Source organism: Formica exsecta, unplaced genomic scaffold (genome assembly GCF_003651465.1).
Source record: "Formica exsecta isolate Colony F162 unplaced genomic scaffold, ASM365146v1 scaffold201, whole genome shotgun sequence".
Lineage (NCBI taxonomy): Eukaryota > Metazoa > Arthropoda > Insecta > Hymenoptera > Formicidae > Formica > Formica exsecta.
The window spans coordinates 277562-301324 of NW_021849308.1; the positions used below are offsets into that span (position 1 = coordinate 277562).

A 23763-nucleotide genomic window follows, 5' to 3' on the forward strand; every position below is an offset into this window, starting at 1 on the left:
ACCCCCTCTAGCTTGGTAAGTTTTTTAAATTAATGAAACTAAATTTTATAAAAGGATTATTAAAAAGTTTAGATTTATATATATGTATATATGGAAAGAAAAGTTAAAAAATTGGAAAATGTCCGTAAAAAGAAGCGCGCCTGTGTTGTTCTAGTTTTACTGAATTGGAAGCACTCTTAAGAAAAAAAAATTATAGAAAATATTATATTAACAAGATTAAAAAATGTGATTTAATTTAATCGTATTTCTGCAATTTATGCAACAAATAGATATAATTTAAAAGGATTATTTAAGGGAAATTTACCTCGTTATAGTATAATCCTTAATGTGATCTTTTTTCTTTCATATTTTTTATCAGAAGCGTTGATATTCAGCAAGCTTTGTCGCAAAAGATTCGTCGCAGTAGCCAATTTTAAATAAATTCAGTTAGAATTTTCCGCAACGGTGAGCGAATTGCGGGCTTCATGGCGAATCTTTCTGGCAAATCAGTCTGCCGTTATACCATTTGTTTCGTCGATACCAATCTTGGTCGTAAATCGTCGGCTTCTCGTGACACTTTTTGTCGATAAAGCGAGCCTCCGACAGGCGACAACTGACATTCGTTACACGAAGCGAGATAGCCGCGTTTGTTTCAATTTTCGCGATAGCTCGCAGTCACCTTTATGTTTACAGTGCCATTTACAACGCTAATAAGGTATGCAGACTATGCATTCTACAAAAAAAGATAAATAACAGCTTGAATCTTTGGAATTTATAGCTTTTTATCTTATGGAGAATGCAGTAGGTATATAGGATATAAAGTGAAAATATTCTGACATGTTTATATAAACTTTTTATTTTATTATATTATTAAAGTTTAGATACATAATGTAGAATATATACATGATATATAGATTTTTTTGTGTGCATATAAAGCACCGAAAAGTGGGAAGTCCTTTCATCAATTACGTTGATTGCTAGGAAGAATAAGAGAACAGAGCGCAAGAAGAATAAGAGAGCAAATATTCATGCTAGTGTTTCTAAAAGTTTTTTATGACGCCAGATATAATTTATTGGCCGCTCCAAACAAGTCTCCGCATACTTTTATATACGAGCGCGTTCCTGCGCAACTGCAATATTCATTTGAATACGACCGAAAAAGAGAGGGGAAAATGGCGAGAGAAATAGCGTTGCTGAAATCAACATATCCTACGCACTTTCGTGTTCAATTTTAAACGCGTAAAAGTTTATGTAGACGTTACGCGCGTGCAATCGTTTACATGAGAAAGAGCGTAATAAAAACTTCGTCTACATTTGTGTACACATGTTAAGAAAAACGCATCTTTTGTAACGAAAATGATTGAAATATGTATAATAAAAACGGAGATGGAGATCAGAGATTAAATAAAAATTTTAATTACAAATTAATTTTCTAAGACATTAAAAAATAATTGCGCTTGTGTATATTTCATTTAAAAATATTATAGTATAGTCATCTTTTAGTAGATTAAACAGTTAATAAATAAATATTCATACATTTTCCTTAAGCATCTATATACTTGCTATAACATTATAGTATTAGTGGAAAGAAGATGCAATCGTGACGAAGTATATATGTGTGCAATTTATATATATATATTTGAATAACGAATCGCGAGAAAACGTTGATATGATAAATAACAATCGTCCGAATATGATGAACTCTACGATCGCCGATTATCCTAGTATTTACGATCCTTTATACAAATCGAATTTCCACATTTTCACGATATAAATTCCAGGAATACGAAATGCTATCGCAACGCGAGTAATCGTATACCTCAAACGATCCTGCGCATGGCGCTGTTAAAGGACAGAAGAGGTTCACTTAGAATTTTTACGACCTCTCGGAATCATCTCAATGGTCTCCCGCGTCCCACGGGAGTCATGTATGTGCTCCGACGTACATACATTCTAGATTAATATAATATCGCGAGGCACAATATTAATATCGTCACGTGAGTGTAGCAGTGACGCGGTATGCGTCATATGAGGAGAATCCTCTTGTCCTTTGCAATAACCGTAAGAGATAACGAAGCGAGCCTACGTTCCAGCACGCGGTGGAATAATCTTCCTGCGATAGTGAAGGAATTTAAATGCCGAGTTTCCGGCAGCTTTTTTAAAGAGCTGCTCGTATGCTCGAAGGAAAGAGAGCGGATCTGCATCTCGACGGAATCGCGCGCGCGCGCGCGTGCAAGAATGTTGGACCACTCGAGAATTCCATCAGGCGTTATGCATCCAAGTTAGTAAATTTGCGATAAACTCTCTCTTTCTCTCCGTGAAAGCGCCCGAATCATCTTTATAATTCTAACATTCTCAGCAGCGAGTCTAAGTACTGTTAAATAAATACCGGGATTTTAGATTTTAAATTTTAGAGCTTCCTCGCGAATCTTCTCGATATAATCGCACGGTAACTTTTAGCAAATTTTACGCCATTTTAGTTATCTATTTAATTTTTCTACGCTGTATTATAGATTTTTTTATATGTTTTTTGATATTTTAAACAATATTTTGAATTATTAGGCAATAATCATGATCAAAGTGCAATGTGCAAGTTTGACAATAGTTAAATTGAAATTATTATGACAACGTTATATATTTGTATTACTAATTGTATACGAATTGAACACGTAATCGTATAAAAATTACGAGCTTTGTAAATTTTAACAGAATTTTGATGCTCATAAATATTACAGAATTTCTGACGAAATTTAAATTTCTATTCGCGTGCGCGAACGTTTTATTCATTTTCATATATTTCAGATTTAAATCATGATTAATCTTCGTTTGCACATGATAAATTTCAATTTTAAAACCGTATCTTTTAAAACCTAGTTACTAAAATACATTTAAACCTAGTTACAAACATACCTTTAAACCTAGTTACTAAAATATGAAGAATACCTTACTTTTCACAAATATAGAATACGTGTTGAATTTATTACATTGACTTTCAATTACAATTATTTTAAAGCTGACCTAGTAACTTATAACTTTTTGATGCGGTATTGTAAATGCCAATTATAGTATCGATACCTTACTTAAATAATTCAAAGTATGCGCAGAATGAATAGTCAATAAGAGTTAATTATATCGAAAGTTCGATAAGTTTACTAATTCCTGCGTCGCGAGACGCAATTCTGTAATTGCGTATGAATCTGATTTTCATCAAATATCAACCTTGATGGGTTGCGCGATTGATGAGTGTAATATTAATGAGCGCGAATTGCATCCTCGACTGATGCACTACATATTCGATTACAGAAATTATCGAAAAACGATAGAAGCGACTAACTTTATGTTTTTAAATGATGTAGAATTATCTAAAAATCTATATAAAATTTTTCAATAAGGTAAATTCACATAATATCAAACAAATGTATTTTAAGAATTACAACATTATGCTTTAATTAGATGAAGAAATGACTATTTTTTTTCAAGTGCAATCGATAAGAGAGCAGTTCATATTTCATTTCACGGAAAATAAAGCAATAAAATATTAGAAGACGAGAAAGGAATGTAAAAAAAGATGTAGAATCTATTGAATTATAATTAATCGACGATTGATGAGCAGGCAAGCGCGCATACTTCCCTCTGAGCAATATTGCATTTACACGAGCGAGACAATTTACTTAAAATTCTTGCACGAGGGCATTAAGTATCTTATTACGTTACTCTTGTGTGTGAAAAGAGAGTTCAGGTTATGGTTCCTGTATTCTTCTTTTTTGTTTCTTTACCTATTTCACTCAATTAACGCGGCTCTCCTTCTCAAAGCCCGCGGAAATTACAAAGCGCCTCGCCGTCGCTTTATCACCCATTCGCAATTATTTTTGCGAGAGAGAACCGGCACGGGGCCGGCTCGTCACGATGCCTAAGGGACATAGTTCCCCGAGGCGTCCGTCCGAGTTCCTCAATTAACGCATCCACGCCGCTTACTTTACCTCAGACGCGACGGCGGACGGAGGGGGTCGTTAACGCGGCTTTCTTACGGATGACACTCGCGATCAAAGGAAACGAATTTCATGTAATTACCGGCGAATACGCGCATTTCCGAAGAGGATGGTTCCGAAGGAGCTTGTACGCCGATGAATTTATCACTAAAGTCTACGATTCTTTTGAGGATCGTTCTTTACCGACGCTCGTCTTCCGATTATTCGCTATGCGCTTCTTCTCTCTCTCTCTTTCTTTCTCTTTTTGTCTCTTTCTCAAAGCTTTCGCCAATTAAGGTGACGCTCGCGCGAGAAATGACTTCCTGGTGGTCCATATGTAAAGGACTCGACGGGTTACCATGGCCCGAGGGTGCTCACTCGGTTGTTCTGAAATTCAGTACGAGTCCTTTGATCCTGTTTTCCTTCTTGATTGCAGATTAGAACAGAGGTGCGTTTAAAAATATGTTGGGAATGACGCTATGTTATATCGTTGCTTTTAGTATGATGAAATATTCTTCATCTAATATTGTAGTATGCACGATTCAAGCATTTCATATCTCGAGCTCAGTTCAAATATTTTAAGCTTATTGCCAGTTTTAAATCAAAGCGTGTCAGCATTTAATATTCTCGTTTATTTTGCAGATATTTTTAGACAATTTTTAAAAATGGTATGTAATTTTATATAAGAAGACAATATTTATTTTTGTGATGATAAATAAATCGAAAATCAAAATTCAATATGTAACAAAGTAGTATGTTAAATATTAGATTACGTTTTCTCGTAAAAGACAATTTCAAATAAGGATGAAGACATAATTTGAAAGAATCTTTTATTGAATGTGTTTTTTATACACATGTTTTATGCTTCCAAGACTTGATCATCGATCTTTATGTATCGATAAAGATTTATAGTTTGCGTACGAAGCGAAGTAAAACGCGTCTGCTAGAGACGACTTGGACGAAATGAAATAAAGCAGCTAATAAGAAGACCTCTTGTATCGTAAAATCATACTTGTCCGTATTCTTATATCCAAGTCAATAACGACCTGATAAAACCGCTCGTAAAATTTTACTTCAATCGTTGTGTATATAGCCCTCGACATTTTTCCTTATTAGTTTTATCGTAATAGAAACATCTCGCAAAATATTATCATATATTTGGCTTTTTTTTTTTTTTTTTAGGAATCGGAATTTTAGATTAAATTATATCACATTTTTTTAATACTTTCCAAAACACATAATTTACATAAATTTTAAATTTTGCTGTTATTATAATAAAGAAATTAAATTTTTATTAAAAATATTGTGGGGCGATATTGGTTAGACCTATTCAATTGAAGCTGAAGAGCATTTAAGTTGATATGTATTCCCGATTCTCTATTAGCAGCTATGTGATAACGGCTTGTATTGCGGTGAGGATAGACATAAAATTTAACTGTCGAGCGAGTTTGCAATCGCGCATTTTGGATAAGTGTTACAGTCAGCGGGTACGTTTCTAGTTCACACGATCCGTTTATGCGAGCACTTTCGCGAAATGAGCTTGCAGCAGGTGAGCTTGAGTTTCCTGCGAGATCTCTATGTTCTCGTCACGAGCGATTTCCGCAGCACGCGCTTACATCCGCTTTTAGTCTTGGCTAAAGTGACACGTTTGCGAGGAACAAGTTCCTAGATGAATATACGAACATCTGTGGCAATTCTTTGCGATTTTGTGTAATGTCTAACATGTATCTTAGCTCACGCTAAATTATAGTTATCACCGACGGTTAAAACGGTTCTTTATTTTCTTTACATAAAAATATACTTGTAAGAATTTTAAAAGATAATCGGTGATATCATGTCAAAAACTGTACATCTTTGAAAAAAAAAGAAACGAGTAACCCTAATCCCTTTAATCTCGCCGCGCGATAGATCGCGAGAAGATCGAGACGCGTCGGAACGTTTCTAATATCCTGTCTGTCGGCGGGAGATGAGGTGAAAGGTGAAAAGGATTCGCATCATGGATGAACGCGAGGGATGCGATCGCGTATAGATTCGCCAAAGGATTTGCCCTCACGGAGATCCTCCCGGAAGGGAGCGGAGTGGAATGATATTCTGTTCCCCGTGAAGCTGGCCCGGACAGTTTCGAATATTAGATTAAATACCGCTCGATCCCCTGTCATTAGCAGAATGCTCTAATCAAAGTCGATCCAAAGTTCGGTACCGTTCGACGTGGATGGCGCGTCTTATTAAAGCAGAGACAACCCTTCCCCTTTCTTGTCCCGCGGCTCCGTCTATCCCCCTATCGGCAGCTTATCCGCGTCGTTGCTCGCCCGAGGGGGCACCCTCGTATATTAAGGGATCATAGACTTGATGCGCGTTAAGTGTAGTTCCTCGCCGAGGAGGTGCTGTAAGTGAATCATGCCCATGTAACGTGTTAGTAATCGACGTCACTTCCTAGTGCATTTTCGGAAATGCGTCGTGCCGGTTTCGTGCATCGCTACTTGCACTTAGACGCGACATGCATGTTCGTGCATGATGGTGTGCGAGCGAGCGTGCGAGATACAGCTTCATCTACGGAATTAATTGAGAAGAGAGTCGTCGTTTCGCGTAACGGCCGTTTCGCGTGACGCGCAAATTGGATCGCGCATTAAGTGGCGCGTTAAGACAGACGGTAATCAACGATTTTTACATTTTGTTACGCTGCGCGTTATCGGCTCTCGTGCCGTGTAATGCGAGTCAATTTATATAATGAGAATTTATTCGCTTCACTTTACATTTTTTTCGTTTATTACATTCGATAATTATACAAGGTGTTTTAGAAATAGGTGGTCGAACTTTAGGAGTGTATTCTACTCACTGTGAAAATTAAAAAAAGACATATGAATATATGTCCATAAACACTTTTTTTCAAGTTACGAACATTTTTTTGATCACGACAGAGTTTCTTAATAATAATTTCATCGATCAGTAAATTGACAAAGGAAGATCAATTGTATGGTCAGCATCTCTGATGAAATTCTTTGGATTTTTATTTATGCAGACATGTATTAAGAATTTTTTTATTCTTACGGTGAATAGATTATGCTCCTGAAATTTAACTGCCTATTTCTGAAATACCCTGAATACATTATTAGAAGTATATATTTTATAATATTAAAATTCGTATAACTTTTTAACGCAATTACCGTTTCTTCTGTACCAGTTTCTATAAACGTTAGATATTAACTGTTCACTTTATTTGTCAGCTTGCGCAAACGAACGAGGGAAGTGTTGCATAAAACGGGCAATAATGAGAAACGTCGCGCCTTAACGGAACGCTCGGAACTCGTTTCGCGTTCAACGCATCGCGATGCATAATCGTTATCGCCTCATTGTACGCCCGATACATTCTCTATCGAGACGCCGCCGTCGCGTCGGTCCAGACGCGATTTCGGCGTTTTCCACGAAAGCGCGTCAGAAACGGCACGTTGTAAATGTCCCATTCACGCTCCATTTCCCGGTTCCCTCGTATTCATTCATGGCCCGTTAGTCTTTAACTGCAGGTGCGTACGCGCACGTGAGCTCGACGTTCATGCTAATTTTATCGCTCCCGGATACAAGAGAGAAAGAGAAAGAGAGAGAGTCAAACTAAACTGTAGGTATCTAGTGATAATCGCGGACTTCGATAACGTGATCGCCGATACTTCTTCCCGTCATACATGGCGCTTTAACGGAACTCACGTACCAGATATGTTTGCGATGGAACAATATTTGGCCACTTAATTGCCCTTCCCCTCCCCGCCGTCGATAATAATTCGACGCTTAGTGTCCGATCTATTAATATTTAGCGAGCGTTTTAACGAGAATCGAGAATCTCGCGTATGTAATTGAATTAATAACTGGCGGCTAAAATTTACCGCTAACCGCTTATACATGTGCCCGATATTTGAGCAATACTCTATAATTTTCCTATCGATTATTCGAGATCATTTTCCGCTAGATGTGCTTCGGTATATGTTTATTTCGCTCGCTTGTTGCGACGTTAATATCGAGATGTTTACAAAGTTTGTGCATGTATATTTTAGTATGCAGGTGCTATATAATCGTCAAACATGTATTTAGTAGCAGTAGAATATATGTAGATTTGTAAACAACAGCATCGACAGTACCTTTATTACTCGTAATTATTAATAAACTGCATTAAAATAATTTGGTTGTATACAAAAGTTTTTTAACTTTTTACATTTTGTGTACAACAGCATTTAAATTTTACTAAAACTAAAAATATTAGAAATTAAAATTAATTAATTAACACTCAAGTATATATTTTATATATGATAAATATATTTTTAATATTAATATCATATTAAATTTTGTCAGGCGTATATACATGTGAGCTTAAAATCCTTACTGACTGCGGTTCAAATTAGAGATTTAATCTAAATATTATCGAACATATAACTCTGTTTATAGAGGTTCAATTACATTTTAAGTAAGCGAAAGATTTTACATATGCTAGACTACACACTTAAAGGGTTAAAAAGCAAATATGTACACTAGCGGATAATTTTAACTGCAATTGAAAATCCTGTTTGCGAATGTCGATGTATTCGCCTTAACAGATAATCCGCTTGTTTATCTTTCTCTTTGACAGCGGTAGAGGCGGAAATGACAAGGAAACAAGTATCGAAGAAATTACTTTCATTTCTTTTCACGTACCAGTGATTCTGTATCTCTCGAAGGTGCGAAGATAGGAAGATGAAAAGGGGGAAGATCGGTGATAAATGCTCCAGAACTCGCCGTCAATGATAAAACGGTAGTCGCGAATCGAGCCACGGAACATTTCTTAACTTTTCACGTTAATGGCCATTTCGCAAATGAAGTGCGTCATTTATAATCATCGCAATTTGTTAATCAGAAGATTGATTAATTCATACTAGAATATAAGTATGAAGGAATTTAATCTTGTTAAAACTTATGCTTTTAAAAGTAGGTATATGCAAATATCGCAATTTAAATTTAAATTATGCCGAAGAAAAAAGAATCAAGAAAATATTAGCGAAAGATTTACATAAAAAAAAAAAGCAGAAGTCAATTATATAAATTATTTATTTTAAAAGTTGAATGTAAATTATGAAGTAATCGAGTATCTTCTTTTCTATCTCTCCTTTCTCAAGTTTTGCTATATTAATGATAACGTGTTATCAAGTAATTAACAATATCTTTGTTTTCTATCTATCAATATGTTCTTCAATTTTATTTTATCAATTTTAATTATTCCATATATCGCCCAGTGTTTTAACAAGTTTTGATTTTGCCAGAGATTTTTGACAAATAGATAAATAAAAATAATTATTTATAGAAATTAATCTTATTTTATGCCAATTGATTGATTCTGGACTTGCTTGAGACACTTGTAATTTTACATATAAATAGCACTCACTTGAATGGTTGCTTAAAAGAAAAAGTAAGCAAGGTGATTTACTACTTGACTTGTCTCACTGTCAGTTTCGCGTAAATCCACCACTGATGCATCGAATCGTAAAAACGAATGCTGCGCGATACACGTCCAATGATTTATTTGTCTCGTCCGCCTATCGTTTCGTTCATCCCGACTACCATGCCGGTTCGCCATGCCGTGGCGTCGTTTATTCGTAATCGGACGAGAGTAATACGACCGCAGCGATGAATTTACTAGATGCGAGACCGGAGAGCTAAATGTGACAGTAAACGAAAACATCGTGTAAAGTAAGGGCGTAGGAGAGAAGAAATGCGTATACAGCGACGGTTTAAGGATACACGAAGGGGATGGTTGTTCTTCTTTTACTACTTCCTGTCTCTCGGTCCTAACTCCTGGCGCGCCGAGAAAAACCGATGCGCGAGATACCCGAATGGCATTCAGACAAATTTCGACCCGAGCCAAGAGCATCATAAAAGATCGTCCCTCCTGTTCGCACGACCCTCTCTCCATCGAGTCATCCTGAATGAGCGCGGCAAATTTCCATGGGGATGGCGATCTACGACATATCTCGGCCAATCCTGCATCTTCCTTCGAAAGAATGAGCCGCGACCCTGCGGACGTCGTAAATAGTTATAAATCGCTATTCGCGAGCGAACGAACGGAATGTATAATTTTTGGCCGGTTGCCATCGGACGCGTTCCGGCTAGTTTTTGTTGCTTCATCCGAAAAGCGGGGTGAGAGAGCGAGTCAGAGCTAGAGAACGTACGCGATATTGGAAATGTTTCCCGATAAAACATGCACGTAGACTGATGACATCGGAAATTTAATCTATGAACTAACTCGCTGTAAAAAGAGAAAGAAGAGACGTAAAAAAATACTAGAAAAAAATAGAGTGAGTCAAAATGTATAGACAGTTTTTTTTTCACTTAGCAACTTTGCAATTATATTTATAATATATTATGTAAGAGAGAGATCAATTTTTTTCAGGAAAAAAGATACCTTTGTTTGCGACAATTTTTGATTCTTTTGCATGCCGTTAAAATTTCCATCGTCCATACCTTGCGTAATCTCTATCACATGATCGTCTTTATTTTATTTCTTTTTTCTTCTTTTCTCTTTTCTCTTCTACCCCTTTTTTATTATCCTATTCCTGGTGCCAGCAAACTTTAAATGGACTTTGCCCAATAGTCTGTGTTGCCCAACCCCCAAGAGCTAATAAACTATAAATTCTTTCCGCTTCTGGTCATGATATTTTGTTAACCCAAAGTCGATTCTGTCTCGGCTCTCACGACAATGAGGGGCGGTTCTAGTCTCGCGAAATGGAGATATAAATACATTTTATACATATAGGGTAATACAGAGCGACCGTCCAATTCACGATTTTCTCGAAAACGATTGGCAATAGAAAAAAATAACAGATAAAAAAGTCGTATAAAAAATCACTATCTTTCTACGATCTCATTTTTTTCATTTTGAATGTAACGATATACCGGAAAAGTGCATCTTTTAAATGGAATTATTAGAATACAAAATTCGATGTGTGTATAATAATAAGCAGATATTTAATAAAATAATTATTTTCAAAAACATTATCTCTTCTTATAAGCTTTAAGATATCATATATTAAAATCTTTTTTCTTATATTCTTATTTTTTAAGTCATTCAAATAAATAGAAATAGACACATGCGCGTCATTAATATATAAATAATAAATTACTCATCCCGAAATTGCGCCCGATATGTTCTTTATATAAGTGAATGATATGTTCTCTCTCTTCTCATGACAAAGCAATTTTAATTAACAATAAATCAGAAGAAGCAATTTTTTAAATTATTAATTGCTCGTTATTGATATCGTACGTTTACTAAATTTATCAAATTTTCTATTGGCTAGACGATTGAATTATCTTGGCGACCGTAAAATGCAAAAAGTTAAGAATGTAACGATGTATTAAGAACGAGAGTGTCGAATCGTTCCGAACAGATTTTAATGTGATTGTTTACCCAGTGTGATCGTTGCCGGAAGAAAATAAGCCGACGTACTTAGCGGAAGTCACGTAGACAGGCTTATGGTGCAAACAGCTTCTCAACGGTCGGATCTATTAATTTAATGCTGCGAAATCGCTCTATTTTTTCTCAAAACAGCTGATGTAAAAGCCTAATATGAGTTTTAATACAGTAAGAAAGATATAGAATATCGCAAACAGATTTCAAAAAATAAAAATTTAATAGCAAATTCATCTTTTTACTATTAAGCTTGTTAGAAGGAATAATATCGGTTTAAGAAAAAAATATTTAAAAAATGGAATACAAAATTGGTTTTTTTATTTATGTATATATATAGTAAGACAGTTTTTAGATTTTCTCTGTAATTTGCTTTACAAAGCGAAAGTGTAAACTTCGCAAAAGGACTCGATTCTTTGGGGAGCCGATGTTCTGTGTCAAACACGTCGGTCTTTAATAAATTATTTTTTCATCAAGGTGTTTTGAGCTCCTTCGTTTCCTCTGATCCTGGGTATGAGAGAGAGAGAGAGAGACGGGATCCCTCTCTCTCTCTTTCTCTTTACCACAACCCCAGGAGGATACGAAAAATGCTGGCCTTTCCCTCTATCGACGTTACATAAGAACATCTAATTCCGGCCTCTGTTCTCGTCTGCTTCAGCCTCGCTGCACCAATTACTTGCGCCCATCGCCTTCGAATTTGCTCGCCTTTGCCGAAGGGCATCCGTGCGGTCCCGCCATCAAAGAAGGCACTCTCCGGTGTAATCTAAGCGGCGCAATTCTGCGCAATTATCGTGGGCCTCGCGCGGGAACAAAGTACGAAATCGTATTTCGGCCTTTGGACCAATGTGGCGGGCGTTGATAACGCCCTACATCCTCCCCGAGCAGACACATGTATTTAAGCTTATACAGAGTGGTTTCTCTTCTCTGCGTCTCTCAATGTACATCGGGTATACATATATACGTCTCGCTTTCTCTGTACGCGCTCTGACGTGGCGAGCGTGAACGCGACATCGATCCTGAGAGAACGTTTCGAATTTCAGGGGTAGCTCTCCGTGATTGGATTGAAGGTTCCATTGATCACACGCTTTGACGCTCATTTTGTAAACTTCCTGGGAAAAAAATATTTTTAGCAGACATGAAGCGCGCGTAATAATTAATATTGGACGAAATATTTCTGAATATCTTTTCCACAATACAGATTTTTTTTTATGACAAAAAAAATTTTAATTACATTTATAATTTTTAAATATATTGCATATTTTTATAAATCAAGATATAATAGTGTCACATTTTATTTAGCTTTTCCAAATGATCGTCGTTTCGCTTTGTAATCTTGCATTTTTTTCTGCGAACAGAGTAATATTTGTCAAATTTTTATACACACATTGATTTATATATAATATCTTATATATGATTTATTTAGGTGATAACGATTATATTTTCTTACAAGTAAATAAAATATTTCTAATTTTCATTAATTTTTAAATTTTTATTGGATTCACTTCTTTGAGTTCACAATGAAATATATCTTTGCTATATGTTATGAATGCGATGTCTAGCATATTGTAGGATCCTTCTCTTCGAGGGGTGATCACCCTTATCTTTCACAGACAGCGCTTTAGTTGAACTGAGCGCTCTTGCTTAGGTAGATAATCGGGAAAAGCTTCTCTTGCGAACCAACGTTGTATTAATGAGATCCTTTCATCGTATGTATATCTATTGGATCAAAGAGGAATATAAAAAAGATGGAAAAAAACAAAATTACAATATATTTTTTTGATTGCTAAAAAAACGTTTTTTGATTTATAATAGATAAAAATCCTATTTATTGATCAAAAACTTAAAACGATATTTGCAGTTAAATATAATCATAAATTATCACTCTCTAATCAAAACAATAGATTCCATAGACTTTAAATAATGATAGATAAAGTAAACGAATCCGTAGAAAATTATTAAAATTAACGAGTATATCTGAACAAAATATTTGATACTTATATTATTTCTATTTAATTATAATATTCAAGAATTATTAATTTTCAATGCTTTTTTTGTAAGATTTCAGTATTGATACGGATATTATATGACTGAAAATGGATTGACTAAATTATTTCTGAAAACGTATGGTTAATTACTATCATATAACCATTAATAATCCTCGAGAGGCAAGTTGTCACGTTAGGGGTCAATAAATAGTAGGGTTCTAACTGCTCGACCATGACCGGTTAAATCTTCCTTCTTGCTTTGATCTATTTGTCGGAGAATTTCTCTCTATCTCTCTTTCCTATTCTGTCTCTTTCTCTATCGGAGTATCTCGTTTTGCGCAGCGACCGATAATGGACTTTTAATGCGTTTGATTTGCGAGTCGCAAGATCCCATCTCGTCCTTTTCGAAGCGTAATTTCCATAATATTTCCGGCCCGCACGACGTGAAGGGTTGGAGGGAAGAACGGTGAATTTATCCATCGTACGAGATATTGATGGTTAAATGTCAATAATTCAAATATGGGAAGAGACACGGCATCGTATATTTTATAGAGGAAAAACGAGAAAGAGAGATTCACAGGGTACACGAAATCCAAGCGAAATTGCAAGAGCAATGTTTGCACCGAAAATTACATCTTTTATCTGCGTTTGCGTACCAAATTGCCATATGTAACAGAATGGAGGCAAAATAGAAAAAGAGGCAAAAAAAGAAAGACGGTTTTATCTCGCAAGATACTCGCGGAACTTTATTTTTCAGAATAGAAAATATTATTGTGCTGCTGGCAATCTGAAGTTTTATTTAATTTTATTACCTCAGTTTTTTTCTCACCTATATTTAGTAGCAGTATATACAGGTAGTTAAAAACATTAATCAATCTTTTTAACAGACGATTATTTTTATAATTCTCTGTTTAACATACATGATATCTTTGATAAACAGCTAAAACTAAACAAAATAAAAATATATGTTATTTGTATTTATAAAAAAAGAAGATACGCTGTATTATTAATTATTACATATGTAATTACATAATTACATAATGTTTCTTTTGTCTTCGGGGAGATTATATCTATGACACATATACGATTATATGTTTGGTTTAGCAGTGAATCTATTTAACGTTGAATTAGGAATGTTAGAAGCTGCAAGCTATTACACGGATCGCATGTTACGTTTGTTCACGTATTCTATCGAGTTATGTCTCGGTAAATATCGATCGAACCGGTAGCTCCAATAGCACCATAGTTTTCTTTGTCCCATTGAACTGTGGTAACCTCGTGTCCCCGTTGAAATCGACAGAAATCCGCCGTTGGTAGCTGTCACGACTCGGCTGGTCGCATTAAAAAATGCAAAAACTCGTCGAGCTTGCCCGCATACTCATCTGGGTTAATCGGAATTTCTCGCGAGTTTCCTACTCGTCCCATAATGCGGGCAACCATCCTTCGAAAGGCTTAAGCTTCCCTTACTGGAAAGTAAGCACATCGAAAAGTTTCACACAAAATATGTCGCATGATCGATAATTTCTAACTCGACTTCTGTTGGGATTACTCAGAAGTTTTGGATCTTTGGAAACTTCAAATCCTTTGTCATAAATTTGTTATCGAATTATATAAATCGCTTCTGATAATATAACTGAGTTTATTATAATTTTATTATAATTAATTGCATTATTATATTATAACGTTTGAATAATTTGTTTTTATGTTCTCTGAATACTAATTGCAAGCAATCGTAGAAATCTAGAATAAAACAAAATAAATATTTTAAGCAGCGATTAATATATAAGAGCGAATTTTAATCATAAAATCACAATCGAATAAATTTTTACTTTAGTTAATTTTACAAAATTGAAATTTGAATTTAAATAAACTATATAACATCCTACCAAATTATATCTTCCTAATTTCTATTAAACATTGTACTTTAACTAATATTAAAATCAACTTTATGATTGTATCTCTCGAATCGTAGAATCGTATTATTTTTATCTTTCTTTAAATAGATCGATGGATAACATCGCTACGAAAGATAATCCGGCATGCCTGAATGATTTAAGCAGTTTGTTTGCGTGTTTAGACTGATTACATATTGATAATACATTGCTTGTTAATTATACATACGTGTAATCGTCATAAACGTCGTACGTCTACATGTATATTCTACGTCTATGGTAATCGCTTCGTTATTTTCATGTTACTTAAGTTGGTAGCATTGTATAGTCAATTACTTGAATCTCTCTTTTTCAAAAATACTAATACATTGCTTGTTAATTATACATACGTGTAATCGCTATAAACGTCGTACGTCTACATGTATATTCTACGTCTATGGTAATCGCTTCGTTATTTTCATGTTACTTAAGTTGGTAGCATTGTATAGTCAATTACTTGAATCTCTCTTTTTCAAAAATACGATTAGACTAAAAAGAATATCATCAATACTTTAATACAATATAACGTACACATCTGTATTTTAAAGAATGTTATTTATGGTATGTTAAATATATTTTGTAGCGGTAACCCCCACTCTTCTACGCAATACGTACGCATACCTGGCTGGCGCCGCGCTCGTTTCTTGCGGCGTATGTTGTTGTTGTCACTGTCACGGTCATCTTCGCTATCATTCGCGCGGCGACACTCGAGTTGGTAGGTAGGAATACGAGCCCGCTCCGCTCTATTACAACGCATTATCCTTCGAAACTTGATCATCTCTATTCCTATCGGCGGTTATCAGTCCGCGCGATTAATCTAGTTAATCAAGGCCTTTCATCAACGTAAGCATATATATAATATATATATATATGTATATATATATCGTGAAATCCGTGCGTTCGAAATGTATTGCTCAATAAATAAATTCCGATTACATATTTTCCAACGTCCATCCATCGTCTCAATTAATCAATTTGTCATGCGTCATATCGCATATGTGCATGAAATTATCGACATTTTTCCCAATCTTTCGATAAATTAATTGAATGTCGCGAGTATGGAACGGATCGGTTTCCAGTCGAGCGGTGTTGTGACGCATTTAATTAGTAAGACATTTACATCTCTATTTTAGTATTTATCGGCATAACAGGCGTAAATAACAACATAAATTGGCGTAATATATAATTTGTAGAATGATGATTTGTTGAAATGCGTATTTGGCGAGATTCATGTATGAAATTGCGCGAAATGACGGTCATCTTCTCGAAGACTACATTCTGCGATATTTATTTTCAATTCTAACTCGTATATTTATTTATTTACATCATAATAATCTCACTATATAAAACGCGTATGAGCATATAGTATTTATTACTTAGACTTAAAGTATGCATAAAATAGATAAGAGTAACTAAAAGCAACAGGTGTACCAACGCGTCAGATGACGCGTGAAATTGGCCACGCGATTCTTGAATTCCCTTCCTTCCGTTCGAAGTTCGTACGTAGCGCTAATTTCTGAGATGTCTCGAGTGTCGCGCGATAGTTCAGCGCGAATGCAGTTTTTCGCGATAATGCACGTTTATAATAAAGTAATATAATAAAGCTCGCTTCGCGCACGCGGGAGTGCCGTGAAAAGTGTCGCGCGACCGTTGTGATAATTAGTAATCGCGCGATCGTAATTAACCTCGTTCTCGCGAGTGTATGATACGTGAAGTGCCATGAAAAAGCAGCGGGACACGAGAGAGGGAGAGGAGGAGGAGGAGGCTTGAGAAGGCAACGGTGAAGCAATCATGAGGTAATTTATTATTTATTTATTCTTTTTTACTTGCGCGCAATTAATCATTTATCTCAGCGACAATCGCATATCAAGCATTATGTATGCGTGACTTTGCATTATTGTGTGACGTAATGCACATAGAGTATCTGAGATTTTTTAATTTTTTATTTAAAAAACATATTTTATAATATTTAGACACGTCGTATAAGAAATTATTCAAGTAGATTTTTTTACATAAATTATCTTACAGTTAATGCTAACTATATGTGTTAGTTACATTATAAAATAGATATTAAAAATAATTATATTAATTTTTTTATTATGTTTAAATTATATATTACAAAATAAAAACAGATCATGTTTTTTTGTATTTAATATTTAACAGATTGCATTCCAAATTTTTTATTGCTTGTTTTCTCAAAATATAATTTCCAATCAATATTAATATTTAAAGGTATTTTAGTATTACCATATTGATACAAAAATTTATATAAAAAAATTATACAAAATATTGAAAAATATTGAAAATTTGAAACTGAAATTTGAAAATTTCAAATCTTAAGTAAAGTTCACGTATATTTATATTTTCGTAATAAAAATGTTCGATGTTGTTTTCGAGCAAGAACGATGCGCAAATTGTTCCTATTAATTTCTATTCCATATTAATTGAAACTAGTTCACTGTATGCGGTGTACATGAATAATGATGCAATTGGTTCTAAATACAAAAGGTAAATCTGTTAAATGTATTAATAGGTGATAATGTTGTAGGATATATTTGTTTTGTTTGCATAACTCGCATGCATATACCTCATACATTAATATCCGATCGATTTCCAATCATTATTCATTATTACAATATTATTGATTTAATTGATTGAAATAAGCTACCTTGAGGATTTCGTTAATTTTACATTAACTATTTTTTTTATTAGACGTTTCGCTCGTTATATCTAATCTTTCATTTTTAATATTCATACGACCTATTCATTAATGAAATAAATTCATTGCTAATTACTTTAGATTTTACATTATAATTCATATATTATAATGTGTCAAGATAATTTTCCTCATTAAAATTCCCGATCTCTTGACTCAATTTAATTAAAGATAAGAGTGCGGTTAATCTTGTAGTCAATCGAATATCGCAAATCAAATATTTACAGATGTTATATATATCTATTTAATTGATATAATCAGAAATTTTTATTGACATATGCTGAATTTATTAGCATGATAATTAATATGTCAAATTTTTTATTTCCGATATTTCTGTCACTGATTTGTTAACGAAATAAGTTTCTTAAAATTAGATATATAAAACATGTAATGAGCAAAATGACTGATAAAAAAGCAGACGGTGCGCTTAAAATTAACAGATGATTTTTGAAAATTAAATATATCAAAATTAATCAAAGATATTGCAAAAATAATAAAAACTTTAAAAATATGTAATTCTTATGGTGAAAATAACAAATTAACGGTGATAGTTGCAAACTAAGATTATCCTCAGTAATTTGTGTAAAATACTGGAGGGTAGTCGTCGACGCAAGTATGTATCGCTTATATCAAACGCATAATCCGAAATATAGTTGCTCGAAATGTGTTGAATTGTGAAAACCATAATAATTCAGTCTGGAACACTGAAATCCCCGGCGGCATTAAGTTGAAATAAGAGGGACGACGAGGAAGAAATATAAATGTAAATATTAATACAGAGAGAGTTGGGCTACTATATGGATCTTAAGAACCGAGGGGAGACTTCCTCCACGAGCTTGCTTCCCTAGCCTCTTTCGTTCGCTCAAATATTTAATGGATTCGGCTAGATCCACTCTTAGCTTTAGCTATATTCGTGTAACTTTCGTATGTGTATACATTGAGTTCGTGTGCTGTTCAATTTATATACGCACATACGCTATACGCTTGCGTGATTCTGCGAAAGCTCGAACTGCGTCCTTGCGAGTCGGAGTTGAATCACATTTCAGCGATATAGGAGAAAAATTTTTTTATGCTTACAATCAAATAGAATGCATCAAATCAATCAATCAATGTGTGATCCATGAAACAAGGGAAAATATTATATTTAAAAGTATAACAAAATGAAAAATATTTCTAAATTATTTAAAATTTTTATTAATAAAAGTTTTAAATATGATGTGTGTATGTATGATAGAGTTATGTAAAAATATATTATAAACAAAGCAAGAAGAAAAAGAGAGAGCGAGAGAGAAGTAGGAAATAGATACATATGTAATTATATAAAAAGACATTCTTCCTGTTTTTATATTATTTTTTTAATGCAAACCAGTTGGTAAATTATAATAGCTTTGCATAGTTTGTAATATCACTGCATGCTATCCATATTTTTTTATGTGATTGCAATTAAAAGTATTTTGCTCGCATCGAATGTCGATGTCAATATAAAATCACTCCGGATACTCGCGACTGTTGTGTTGAAGCTCGAGGGAAGCGCGGTTCGACGAGAGAGCGAAGGAACGAACGAAAAACAGTCTTTAATTATTTGCGATCGGCTCGGGCGAGTCCCGCGGGTGTGTTCCGCCGAGTTCGACGGAGAGTTAATTAATCCCGCGGTATAATTAAAGCGCCGTTTCGTCAGACCGAGGGATGAAGGGAAAGGGGGTAGAAGGCGGGCCCGCTGCAAGTTAAACTCTACGAAGATCAAATTGTGAATCCGAGGCTGTCCGGGATCGTCCGGCGATTCGCCAGGAGAGGGAGTAGAAAGGAAGTGGACTCTGCGACACGACAGGGGTAGCCGGGGGGGACCGATTTAATTAAATTCTAACGCTTTCGGAGAAACGCGCGCGCGAACGTGCGGCGTCGATCGTGCACCGATATCTCCGATGATTTTTCCCCTCTCTTTGTTCCTCTTTCCTCCCTTCTTCGGAATCATAGTGATTGCAATTAAATGTATTTTGCTCGCATCGAATGTCGATGTCAATATAAAATCACTCCGGGTACTCGCGAAAGCGTCTGTTGTGTTGAAGCTCGAGGGAAGCGCGGTTCGACGAGAGAGCGAAGGAACGAACGAAAAACAGTCTTTAATTATTTGCGATCGGCTCGGGCGAGTCCCGCGGGTGTGTTCCGCCGAGTTCGACGGAGAGTTAATTAATCCCGCGGTATAATTAAAGCGCCGTTTCGTCAGACCGAGGGATGAAGGGAAAGGGGGTAGAAGGCGGGCCCGCTGCAAGTTAAACTCTACGAAGATCAAATTGTGAATCCGAGGCTGTCCGGGATCGTCCGGCGATTCGCCAGGAGAGGGAGTAGAAAGGAAGTGGACTCTGCGACACGACAGGGGTAGCCGGGGGGGACCGATTTAATTAAATTCTAACGCTTTCGGAGAAACGCGCGCGCGAACGTGCGGCGTCGATCGTGCACCGATATCTCCGATGATTTTTCCCCTCTCTTTGTTCCTCTTTCCTCCCTTCTTCGGAATCATATGAGGAATCAGCGTGATCTGGTCCGACGCGTGAGATCGTTGGAAATTATTTCTTTCGTCGTTACGCTCCCTCTGTGTTTTCGCGTGTGACGGGCTAAAGCTCGTCAGCGACGATATTGCGTTCTGACGAGGACCTGGAAACGCACGCGAGAACGGAGGAAGAGGGTGAGAAAGGGGAAAGGGGCTATCACAGGGGGGAATTTCACGGCTCGAAGTGGATTGAAAGTTTTTGATGTTATTGGATGCTGGACGTCAATTTTGTCGTTGTGCCGAATCGCGGCCGTTAATCGGCATTCTGTCGCCGCCACGTCAATAACGAGTTCGATAGAATTACGAGCCGACAAAGGTTTCCGTATTATTACGAAATTATATCGTAAATCTGATCGTTTGCGTGCTCTACGCCGTGGAATATGCTGTTGGAAAAATATTTGTACGTGTTCTATGGCGAAATTCTATTTCTGATTTTTCCACGTCTCGCACACACACACACACACACACACACATACACACATACACACATACATATATATATATATACACACACACAGCATAAATATGGGATGGATTGTTACCGATTTTTATATTTTCCGCGTTGTACAGTTTTCGTGAATAAATTATCGACAAACTCATTTATTACATCTGGAAAAATATTTGTACGTGTTCTATGGCGAAATTCTATTTCTGATTTTTCCATGTCTCGCATACACACACACACATACACACATACATATATATATATATACACACACACAGCATAAATATGGGATGGATTGTTACCGATTTTTATATTTTCCGCGTTGTACAGTTTTCGTGAATAAATTATCGACAAACTCATTTATTACATCGGTTTAAAATTGGAAATCTGTCTTCTTTTATTTTTTATTTTTATATTTCGATATAATTATTATTTTGTTGTGAAAAACGTGTCTTTTCACAATCTACAACTGATATTTATAATATATTTAAATATATGCCATACACAAACTAAAATAATTTTTTTTTTCTATTTTTTATTAATATATTTTTGTTGTAAATAGCACAATTGATAATTATGTGTTGCGTGCACGATTGTTGTAGCATAAATTATATCAATAATGTAATTTATATAGAAGATTATGTGCGCATTTAAAATAAACGTTGCATGCACAAAAGATTTATATATCACCATATGCTCTCTCCTCTAGTGCCATATTTCTGATAATTCATATAAATGTGATAAAGACGCATATATAATATTATAAGCGCGCAAAGTGTTCTTGGTTCAAACGTTTCCATGACATCATCGTGGTTGGCCTAATTTTAATCATGAAAGGACATACTCGCTGTGACCACAAACACAAATTAATTACGATTAGAGTGCTATCTATAATCATAAAAGCTCTGTCCAGCGATAGCTCTTGATCTCATACGTCGTGAATAATCGAATACATCCAATGATCGTTGAAATTTCCTCTTGATATGCACGAAGCAATTTTTCAATCGAAGAGCAATATTTTCGCATTAAAATCGTGTGGAAGCTGAGGAAAAAATGCAGGCAGGTAGAAAAGGGGGAAGGGGTTTTTCGCGCAATCCGCAGCGATGCATATATCTCGTTATTTTCATAGCAATATCTCGCGCCTGATTTCCGTGATATTTATCCGCCTGTCTATTTTCAACGACGTAATTTACACCTTACCCAGGATTCGCGATGCGTACGCACGCACGCACTGTTTTTCTAGTCCAATCCATCACACGTACGTGTGCATAATATGTCCGTTTGTCGTATATAAGCGACATAGTTGCATAGGCGCAGGCGCGACGAGATTCATCGTCGCGACTCGAAAACGACGGACGTTCGGCACGCCGTTCAGTCGAGCACCGACGTCGACGACGATGACATCGTATCTCACCCTGTATCAGGGCGCCATCCCTATCTCGTCACCGCGCCTCGCCATGTGATCGTCTTGCCGTTCGAGGGCACGTTCGATTATGAGCGATTTATGATGGTGCATGTGCGCGCGAGAAAGATGCATTGACCATCGTTGAAACTCGCTCTTTTATACGTATCGGGGCGGAAAATGTTCCTCACCAATGATTTTTCTACGACGATTACGATGATTAATAAATCTCTGCGAGCGTAGCGATCGAGAGAGACTGATATATCGAAGGGCGACGTGAGAAATGGCAGGGCACGTCGGTGGATGGAACCACGTGCGAGCAATCCATGTCAAAAAGAACGATAGGATTTTTCTACGATTCTTGACGACGCGGTGTTGAAGTTAAAGGGCTACTCTTGGTGCGTGGAAACGGTAGTGCTTACGGAGCATGTGAGACAATGCGGTGGTGTAGTGGTTCCTGCGATCTCCTGCGGCGCGAGTTCTTCGTCCTCCTCGTTCTAATCGGCTGCAGCGATGGCTATCTCAATATATTCATCAGTCAGTCTCAGGTCATGAAGCTCTTAGGTATGTAAAATTGCCACTTGACGTTGATATGGAGGAAATTGTGAAAATGTGATATACGGTCGTAGGAAACTAAATAATGAATGCCGGTACAAACTAAATGTATAGAATTCGCGTTTTTGGACTTTATATATAGATTTATTTACATAAAAAATATATTTAAGCGTGTAGCAAAAAGGAAAAATTTCTACAAAAGAAAAAAAATTAATTGGGTAATACATTCGTGTACTTGATTCAAATTGGTGCCTACTCAATCGTGTTTGACACAATCTGACATTTTTAAATATTTCAAATTTTTTTATAATCTAAAAAATTTTTTTTTTTTAATTTTTTGTTTGTTTGAACGAATATAAGTTTAGCAGTTTTTTTCAAATCTTTTGATATCAAGATTAAAATATGTCTTGGAAATTTGAAAGTAATCAGGAATAAAGTATTTTTCCATTTAATTCATAAAAAGAATTTTAAAAATATAGTTTTATTCTATATAAATTGATTTGCATTATGAATAAAAATTATTTAAAATATATTATAAGATAATACTTTTATAATAATTATACGGTAAATTCTCCACCAATTGAATTTGACGTATATATTCACTTGTATATCTCATCCGACGTCTATCATAAGAAACAGTTTTAATTATATCTGATTTATTAATGGAACAACCTCATCCCTCGCAAGCAATCTTTTCCTCGTCATGCCGTGTCATGCTAACATCGCGCAAGCGCTAGTTACAAAAGCGTTAAAATGCTCGCCCCGTCCTCTCTACTCGGCATTACTTTTTCCATTCAATCGAAACTCGCGC

The 23763-nt window shown here is 35.6% G+C and overlaps 1 protein-coding gene across 2 annotated transcripts in view; it reads left to right on the forward strand.

The window, feature by feature from the left end:
• The first annotated feature begins 16171 nt into the window (after nt 1-16171).
• Nucleotides 16172-23763, forward strand: part of LOC115234666 (tyrosine-protein kinase Drl-like) — an 89219-nt gene continuing 81627 nt past the window's right edge. The window contains exon 1 of one of the 2 annotated variants that reach the window (XM_029805889.1): nt 16172-17082. Coding sequence is in view for 1 of the 2 variants with exons in the window: in XM_029805888.1 (XP_029661748.1) it covers nt 22835-22961 (127 nt within the window). In the remaining variant the exon portion in view is untranslated. Of the gene's footprint in view, nt 17083-21427; nt 22962-23763 lie in introns of those variants that run through there. The other variant, XM_029805888.1, reaches the window with a different exon arrangement.